Source organism: Scyliorhinus canicula, chromosome 4, assembly GCF_902713615.1.
Source record: "Scyliorhinus canicula chromosome 4, sScyCan1.1, whole genome shotgun sequence".
NCBI lineage: Eukaryota > Metazoa > Chordata > Chondrichthyes > Carcharhiniformes > Scyliorhinidae > Scyliorhinus > Scyliorhinus canicula.
The window spans coordinates 168,891,524-168,901,689 of record NC_052149.1 but is presented as its reverse complement, the minus strand read 5'-3'; the positions used below and the strand labels follow the sequence as shown (position 1 = coordinate 168,901,689).

At 39.7% G+C, this 10,166-nt stretch overlaps 1 protein-coding gene across 1 annotated transcript in view; it reads right to left on the bottom strand.

Annotated features, from left to right (window-relative positions):
- Nucleotides 1-277: 277 nt before the first annotated feature.
- Nucleotides 278-10,166, bottom strand: part of LOC119965151 (uncharacterized protein KIAA0232-like) — a 79,964-nt gene continuing 70,075 nt past the window's right edge. Inside the window, exons 5-7 of the mRNA XM_038795499.1 lie at nt 8,728-8,818; nt 4,503-4,582; nt 278-3,181 (exon numbers count right to left, since the gene is read on the bottom strand). Coding sequence (XP_038651427.1) covers nt 3,092-3,181; nt 4,503-4,582; nt 8,728-8,818 — 261 coding nt within the window. The 3' untranslated portion in view covers nt 278-3,091. The remainder of the gene's footprint in view (nt 3,182-4,502; nt 4,583-8,727; nt 8,819-10,166) is intronic.

The following is a 10,166-nucleotide window of genomic DNA, read 5'->3' as shown; positions in this document are numbered from 1 at the left end:
CTCACCCATGGGCAATGCCACCACCCCTCCTCTGCAGACATGGGCATTAATGCCCTCCAAATGACACCCCGCTATGGGGTGCCCGTTTTGGGCCTCCCCATGTAATGCACCTGGCACACCCAGTTTGGCACTGGGTGCAACACGGGAAAATCGCTGCCGAAATATGCCTAATGATGTCAACTATAAATAAAATCGGTCACCAACACATGGATTCTATATTTAAATATGCAATCTATTTTAGCTATTTAAAAGCAACAAATAAAAAAATCAAGATATATTGTACATTATCTAACACTGATTTTATTTGGTTATGCAAAAGGTTTGACAATGAAACAGTTTCCAGTAAAAATGCATTTAAAATCAAAATTCCACAGAATACAATCAGCACATTCCTTAGAAAGATATAAAACCAAACACAGATGTTGTGAATGCATAATGATGGTACTATTTTAATGCATAATACATGTTTTAATTATACTCTGTGGCACTAAATTATAAAACTAAATTCAGAAAATAACTTTTTTTGGCAAACAAATTTCTTTAGTTGGAGCATTCAAAAGCAGCTACAAATTAAGGAATTTCCCGTGCACTCTTATAAGTAACTGCTGTTTTACAAAGACTATTACTATAAGCATTTCTCCTCAGCTAAGAAAATGCAGAATCAGCTCTAGGTGGACTAAAACAGTCTGCAACTATACTGTTTTTGAGTTATATTTACCAGGATCTATATACAACCTCTTTCTCCACAGTCCTCTCAATATTGCATGTATTCAGACTTCCTGATTTTCCTTAAAAGATAAAAAGCAAGGTCTATTAAGATCCATATTGAATGAAATCTTGAGAAAACCTGTCTCCAGGTGTCTTATCGCCAATTTAATCAGAAAATTGGTCAGTGATGAAACCCATATAAATAGAAATGCAAATCTCTCAACTTCCACCATGTCATTTCATAAAGCACTCAAGTTGTTTATCACGTTTGATTATTGAAAATTCTACATTACCTCTTCATTTTAGCACAGCCACAATATGTAAATAAATAACAGCTGGAAATATTAAAGGAAAATACTAACTCTGTTAAATAGAAATCTACCCAAACCATAAAGATCAACAAGGTCCTACAAGGGGCTGTGCTGACCTCAGTGAGTTAGCAGTATGGAGGCTCCAATTGGATTCAGCGCCCCAGGTCTTGGAAATAGGAAAAAAACGTCAGATTTTTAACCCAGTGGCCAAAGCTGGAAAGTGCATGTTAAGTTAGGGAAGCATTGGATTCAACTCCAATATCCTCCATGGGGAAAAGACCAGCTGACACCTATTATCAATATTGGCACATGAAGAACTGCTGCATGTGTGAAGTGCCAGTACTCCTTGAACTATACGCAAACATGAATTACCACCACTAGCTGGGAAAGGAAAATAAAATTGATCTTCTTTCCCTCCTCCCCCCCCATATGTTTTTCTACACAATAATAAGACCATGTAGCGTTTAAAGATCAACTGTAAAATACAAGAAAAATTTAATAAAAAGGCACTAAGAAATTGTTACTGAATATGGTTCAAGTATAATAATGAAAAAGAGGAAAAAGCTTTTATAAACTTGAACCAGAATTATAGGTTTGTACATGCTTGAAAATGGTCCTCAGCATGAATCTTATCTTTCCTGATGGAAGACAAATAAGCACCACTGTAAGTATGTTAAATAAAACAAGTATGGGCACTTATTAGTTTGAGACGCACACACACACATCATGCCAGGTTCAAAAATTACAATGACCCTAGTTTTTGAATTAAACAGGAAGATACTATATATTTGTGGGGCATGATTACTTATGCCAAATAATTTGGATTTGTGAAGAACATGCTACAAACTATATTGGCAACTCACTGCGTGATTACATGCAAAATAAAGTATAACGGGTATGGGATTTAGAGATACCCAGTCATAAAATTCCTCACTCTTCTCGTCATACAATGAATGCCAATGTATGAACAACAAGATAGGGGGTGCTGTGAAACATCTGAGCCCAATCTACAGTTGGGCTCATGGTTTAATTAAGTTTAGAAAGGCTTTAAAAAAATAGCTACAATAAAACTAAACAGGTGTGATACCACATTATCAAGTATTTTTAATCCAGTCACACAGAATGTTTGTTGGCTACTGAAACACAAATATAAAAATATTACTCAAATGTAACCTAGATGCAAATGACAAAATATGTCACAACACACTTAAAAATACTAATACAAAGTAAATATTTTTGTTTTACACTTTAGAGCCAGCAAATGACTAAAAGATTTAATTAATTCACTTTCTCTTTATTTAGTACTTACAGAAATATATAAAAGGATAATATACTTGTGACATTACAACATGAAAGCTTTTGCAGGAAGTGTGAAAGATTCATAAATCATAATCACAACAAGCCAGGGTAATTACAGATGTCTTTTACACAACTGAGAACACTTATAATGCACTTAGAAAGATGCGATATTCTGTGGGTTTGTTTTTAAATACATTTGAAGCATCTTGTGGTGCAACTGTTAAGTAATAATTAACCATCAGATTTATTCCACTGGGGTTGATGGTCAAAATTCTTGGGACTGTGGAATTATCACAAAGACCCATATCATGAAGCTCAATGAATCTACTCCCATAGATACAGCTAATAGTGCCAAGTCAATTTAAACTTTTAAGGCCTATACAGCCCTAATGAATAAAACAAGTGTCAGAATCTCAGCTACCGAAGAAGTTTTGTAAGAAGTTGACACAGATTTTATAAATTATAGCACACATTCTACTTTTAAAGGGGAGAAACCTTATGAATAGATAATTTGATCTGGATCCACCAACTCCAGCAAAAACGCCTCAGTGTGCAGCAAAGTGAACTCAGTTTTTCATCACTGATACATAATCACACTGTTCAGAACTGCATCATTTGAAGATTTTCTAAGAAACCAAAGTAACCCTGTACAATACAAGCAGTTTTCTTGAACCAAAAAGGCATTCACTTTATTGGAAGCTGTTTTTTTTCTGGTGGGCAAAATAGCAAACCAATTTGTAACTTTATACAACCAGGGTTTTTCTAATGTAGCCCTATGTTTTACAATCCTTCACACTTTTGCACATTTTTTGATCTGTTCTCCGGTCCTCTGGCCCAATATCGGTTTCATTAGGCTTTGTAAGCTGGAAGAAAATAGAAGGTTGTTAAATTTCCACTAAAACAGTTTTACATAATTTCTAAAACCAGAAGATTCAGTTTTAGGGGTTAAAGCCTCCAATCCATGGAATCTTGCCAAACAAAGTAGGCCATTTAGCCATAGCTTCTGGGGCAAATCCTGAACACATTGGCCATTGTTATGTCTAGGCATGGGTACAAGCAAGATAATTGCATTATAGAACGCTTGACAGCTATGCCCAATCCTATTCTCATTTAACATCAGCCCAAGGACCACTGGACATTTGACAACTGAAGGAATACTTCTGCAAACCTCATGGGCACAGATCTAGGAGCAATATGCATCTCAATTTTCTTCCAGCTCTGATCTGCTGACAGTACGAATCAAGAATTAAATGAGACTAGTTGCTGGTGTTGTCAATATTACATAACCAGATGCATTTGGAACCATCAGTAAGAGTCAATATGAAGTTTTGAATTTTTATGAAATTATCCTGGGCAATTAATGGGCACTTAGTTAAATAGGTAAGACTAACCAATTCCCCATTTTGTGCTGGACAGCCATTGTTATCATTTTAATGCTTTATCCATGTGACTGGTTTCAAATCCAATATTTTTTTTCATTTTTTATTCATTTACGGGATGCGGGCATCCCTGGGTTCCCAGATATCTGCCACTCTTGTCCTTCTAGATGGTAGTGGTTGTGGGTTTGGAAGGTGTTGTTGAAGGAACCTTGGTGAGTTACTGCAGTGTATCTTGCAGATGGTACACAAGGCTGCCACTGATCATTGGTGGTGGAGGGTTTGAATATTTGTAGGAGGAGCAATCAAGCGGGCTGCTTTGTCCTGGATGGTGTCGAGTTTCTTGAGTGTTGCTGGAGCTGCACTCATCCAGGCAAGTGGAGAGTATTCCATTACACTCTTGACTTGTGCCTTGTAGACGGTGGACAGGCTTTGGGGAGTCAGGAGGCGAGTTACTCGCCGTAGGAATCCTAGCCTTTGACCTGTCCTGGTAGCCACAGTATTAATGTGGCTAGCCCAGTTCAGTTTCTGATCAATGGTAACCCCAGGATGGTGATTGTGGGGGATTCAACGATGGTAATTCCATTGAATGTCAAGGGGTGATGGTTAGATCCTCTCTTGTAGGAAAGTCATTGCCTGACACTTGTGTGCATGGATGTAACTTGCCACTTGTACTTTGCATTCATGCATTTTTAGAAGTTTTAAATAAGATACTAAGTAAAATAAATTGGACCTATAATCCAAGGTAGGTATACATTTTAGGCACAGGTTTAACGGCAAAAATATTTTGAGAGGATTTCAGACTTACCATTTGTTGATCTTCATGTGCAGAGGGATTAGCATCTATGGATGTTACCCGAATAGTGGAATTTCTGCAGCATAAGGAATCTACATTAAAGAAAAATAACAATGTTAAAAGTACTGCATTCTCTCCCTCAACCCTCTCGTGAAGATGTTAACCTTTGGTGCAATGCAGTCTCATGGGTACAAGAACTGTTCAATTGAAACCTCTGGTATCTTGCTTGAGTAAAACATTTTCTGGCGTGAACTTAGGCAGTGAGTGCCAGCAAACCTGAGCATTAACAGCATTGCAGTTGAGCCTGAACCATATTTGTACACTCACTCGCTTTCAAACAGTGGTCAGAAGATAGCAATTTTGCCAATGTTTCTCTGATGAGAAATAGCATCCCAATACCTTCCTTGCCAAACTCAGCTATTTTAGCACACTCGGAATTTAATCAGAGACCTGGTCTTTTTAACATAGTACTTCATGCAATTATTCATTATGCCACTGAAGGAAACTATTGACACAAAGTAGTAAACAAAATATTAAGCCAGTAAATGTCATCTTGGCTCAGTTGGCAGCACATTGTGTTCTGAGTTCGAAGGCATGGGTTCAAACCGCACACCAGCCCCTGATGTAATTGTATCAAGTGAGTTTAAATACATACAGGTGGAGCTCATTGATTGGATGGTTACTTAAAGACATATATAAAGAGCACCCATGGAGATTGGGGTTTCTTATTGACCCTCTTAATCAAGTTTTGGTTCAAAGTATTAAGTTTCATTTGTGATTTGCTTTTTGTTTCAGGCAGTATCCCTTTAAGGGGCTGCCCCATTAATTTGTCCCTCAGTTAATTTGATTTTGTTTAATTGGTTTTTTTATGTTTTACAAAATAAGGAGACACTGACAAAGGAGTAGAGCTAGGAGATATATATCTGTTAATGTTTCACTCTGAATAAATCTATTCCAAGAGTGGCTTTGGTTTTCCCCTTTAGCCGTTGGCTATCAGGATTATAACATCGGACTTTATTGTCAAGGTGGACACTTCAATGCAGAGATGAGCTGCCATAGCAAAGGTATTAAACCACGACACTGTCTTGATTTTAAAAAAGGCACTACATGTATATACCATTTAAAGCAGGCTTTTTCAAGGTCTGGGTCGAGACCCTTGGGTGTCAGAAGGGTCGCGGAGTTTGGCGTTGCTCTCTGCACTTTTGTTTAACAGGGAAGTGTGGGAGATTCAGGTACACAGACTTATTCTTCGAACAATCCAGGAAAAGGGAGTGAGAAACAGAACTGGAAGGAAAGAGATGGGGAAAACATTGGAGCAAAGGATAGTCGCTGAGTTCAGTTATTCAACCTTGTGCAGTGAATGTCTTGTGCTGGTTGCGCGCCACCTCGTTCGCTGCCCTTAGCCACACTCCTTTTAAAATTTTTTTTAGAGTACCCAATTCATTTTTTCCAATTAAGGGGCAATTTAGCGTGGCCAATCCACCTAGCCAGCACATCTTTTTGGTTTGTGGGGGCGAAACCCACGCAAGCATGGGGAGAATGTGCAAACTCAATACTGACAGTGACCCAAAGCCGGGATCGAGCCTGGGACCTCAGTGTGTGAGGCAGCAGGGCTAACCCACTGTGCCACCCTGTTAGCCCACTCCTGACTTGTTGCAACTGCTCCGTGTTGGGTGTAAGTTGCTGTCACCAGAATCTATTCACCTGCTGTTTTATTTTGACCCGCACTAAAGTATTGGTCCCTCAACACTTTGAACCATACCAGAAGTGAAGCCTACAAATATTTAGTGACAGAGCATCCCAAATCTGAGATCGCCACCTTGCAGAATGATAATGGCGGCAGGTGCATGGTAACTTGAAGATTGCCCTCTAAATCTCATGTTTATCCCTAACTCTACTTTTGGAATGGTGGCATGAAGGATAATGTTTTGAGCACTCAAATAGGAAGATAAGAGGTTCTGCAATTTTAAAAAGTATTAATTTGTAAATATTTCATAACCTGTAATGAGTTTTCTGATATCTGAGAGCGCAGTCTTTCAACCTTCACAAAAAAAGGTTTCCTTTGGTTTCTCACAATTGCTAGGGGTGTGGAAATGCACAGATCTCCTCAAGTTTTGTTTGATTACCATTGGAAGTCATGAGGAAATTTTGCAGAACTTTCTCTATTGGGTTTAACTTTGAGTTCATCATGCAGTTGTGTTTCTGAATCTTCCTTCATAGCTACTGCATAGTGATTATGAACAGGAAATCCGATGATTTTGTTTCGGACCCATGCCTGGGGCAAGAAAATTTTAGTGCCCCAAAAACTGCTTTGACTCAGGATAGACCAAGCAAACAAACATGGCGTGGGTCTCAGGATAGACCAAGCAAACAAACATGGCGAGGGTCCCAAAGGTCGGCCAGTTGGCAAAAGTAGGTCCCGGGAAAAAAAGTTTGAAAAACACGGATTTAAAGAATCATTTATTTTAAGCCCCATTTGGAAATTTCGGATATTCCCAGATTTACGCTGCCTCCATTCTTGTTTTAGAAGCTACTGTCAATCCAGTCTATTTGAAAACCATACTGCTACCTTGCAGCTTCCCTCCCTCAGCCCTCCGGCTTGGCATTTTCCTCCCTTGGACTCTACTGCCCATTCCTTCCCTCCCTTGGGCTAGCCAGCCGCACCCTCTCTCACACCGGCCCAGCCGCCCCCTCCCTCACCCCAGCCCAGCCGCCCACCCCTCCCCTGCCCAGCCACCCGCATCACCACTTCTCTCCTGCACACTGCATCCCGATTAAAATTATGTCTTTACCGTCTTTGCACTGGAGCTTTAGGACTTCTTGTGGGTGGCTGAGGATTGTTCAGCAAGTTTACTTGTATAAACAATTTGTATAAAAAGCAGCTTCCACTGCAAATTAGTTCCTACCCTAGGGGGCCTCACGGTAGCATGGTGGTTAGCATCAATGCTTCACAGCTCCAGGGTCCCAGGTTCGATTCCCGGCTGGGTCACTGTCTGTGTGGAGTCTGCACGTCCTCCCCGTGTGTGCGTGGGTTTCCTCCGGTTTCCTCCCACAGTCCAAAGATGTGCGGGTTAGGTGGATTGGCCATGCTAAATTGCCCGTAGTGTAAGGTAATGGGGGGATTGTTGGGTTATGGGTATCGGGTTACGTTGGTTTAAGTAGGGTGATCATTGCTCGGCACAACATCGAGGGCCGAAGGGCCTGTTCTGTGCTGTACTGTTCTATGTTTATACCGGTGATGAAAAGTTCTAATTAGAATGGCATACATTTCTGGGCAATGTCAGTCCATTTGGCCCAACTCTACAATGACAGTGTCCGAGTTGGAAGCATCCGTGTTCAAATCCACGCAGTGTACCTCTGCTCACTGAAAATCTGTAGTGGCTTCCTCTGGGTCTCCGTTTTCTATTGGAATGTCCAGCCCAAAATAAGCTTTATCCATGTTAGTTAATCGATTAATGTAGTTTAATGTCATCAAAGCTGTTTACAGTATTTTACAATATACATTAATTGGGTAACGTAACCGCAATGCTCAAACCTCGATTAATGTAGTTTAATGTCATCAAAGCTGATTACAGTATTTTACAATATACATCAATTGGGTAACGTAACCACAATGCTCAAACCTCGATTAATGTAGTTTAATGTCATCAAAGCTGATTACAGTATTTTACAATATACATCAATTGGGTAACGTAACCACAATGCTCAAACCTCGATTAATGTAGTTTAATGTTATCAAAGCTGTTTACTGTATTTTACAATATACATTAATTGGGTAAAGTAAACACAATGCTCAAACAACACCTCAAAAGTAGGTGAAGTTTGACAACCCTCTGTGTGCACAAGCACCATGCGACAAAATATTATTATTCTGCCAGATCTCACATAAGTTCTTAAAAGTAAAAGGTCATATGCACATTTGATCACGTTGAAACATAAAAACGTTTTGACAGCCATATCAACATACAACTTTACACAAAATAGACCATCTTGCAGTGTAATTATGAAAGTATTATTTCAGGAGTGTATGGCAACATAAGACAGGAGATCCATTCCGATACAACAGAAATGCTATGGTTTGGTTCTACAATTGTTCAGATGTCCACCTTTGATAGTAATATTTAAAATCATCACAGTTCGAACAGGCATCTTTGAAGGAGACTAATGATACAGTAGAATTACCATATCTACACCCCATAAATTAAAAAAAGATCAAGAACCTGCAAGATTTACTGACCTGTATTTGTTGAAGAAAGGCAGTTGTCAAGGAGCACGCAATATGTCTCTTTGGGACAATTCTTGGGGTTTTCTGCTTTGGGTAGGAGAACCTGAGTGGAACAAATTCATTCTTCTTAGAATCAAGAACCTCTACAACATTCTGACCATACAAATCTATAGCAGAGGAGGCCACTTGGCCCACAGATATGTGCTACCCCTCTCAAGCACAATCTAAAATTAATCAATAGTCCCGTATCATTTTATGCTTCAAATGGTTATCTATCATTAACTGAAAAAACGAAATGTTCTCTGCTGCGGCTATTGCCAACTTTTCCAGTTCAATAAAGAATTCTGAAGATACCACTTGGAACATGTAAAGAAGATATAGGCATCTGGCCTAATTTTTGATTCTATCAGTATCTGAGAACCCTGAAGGATGGCAAACTCAAGTATGAACTGCAGTTGGGATAACTAGATGAAGGGCAAAGGATATTTTGATTTTACACATTCAGTGCAGACTTACTTATGGATTACAAAGGGTGAAGATGAACGATTCAGTACTGCTGGTTTCCTCCAGCTAGTGTGAAAACCACAACCAAGCTGCAAACTAGATTCTTGGCAAAAAGGAGAAAGATGTAGGGAGGGGAGGCTCTGGCATATAATTCCCTATTACAAAGTACATTGGAAGGGGAATCAGCATTATAGCAGCATTCCAAAATCACTTACACAAGGACCTGCATTAATCTGCTCAAGGTAACTAAGCCTGACAATGTACTTGGGAGTCTGGAGTATGGAGGTTGTTGGCAGACTGCAAGCTTCCCTGCACAGGTTTTTCAACAGCAATGTTGGCAACCCTTCATACAGTCAACAAATAGGAATGACAACAGCTGCTGGACAGTGTTATTTGGAAGCTGCACATGAGAACACTTACATATAAAGAGTTCAGTGCCGATTATAAACCGATTTGCAGCAAGCAGAATCTGCTGAATTCTTCAGCACCATAAGCTGCTGGAATCACTATTTCTGCTAAAATCAGAATAGACTCCCATTTTATGTCAAGGTGTCCTGATTGTGAGGAGTTCTGGGCACTGTTATCTACCCAGTGAGGGCTCAATACCAGAAAAATTGTCAAAATTAGTGACTGTACCTATGGGTGATGACAGCTGTTTTTGGGCTTCAAGTTGATTCAAGATGACTTACTTGACAATGGAAGTCAGAACCAAGTCACACGCTTTGGTAGATAAGCCCCCGAATGCTCCTGGGCCAGCCAGACTGGCTCTTCAATGGAATCTGCAGGAGTAGGCCCAGGAAATAGAATACTTTCCACTCAATTGCAAACAATCGTTATAGCCAATGACTAACCCTCCTGCAAGTTTGAGCTACTGCCAAATCTTCACTTTTGTCGACCTCTGTTTATGTCCTAAATGGACTGTGTTCTGATAGGCAAATTGTGCAATG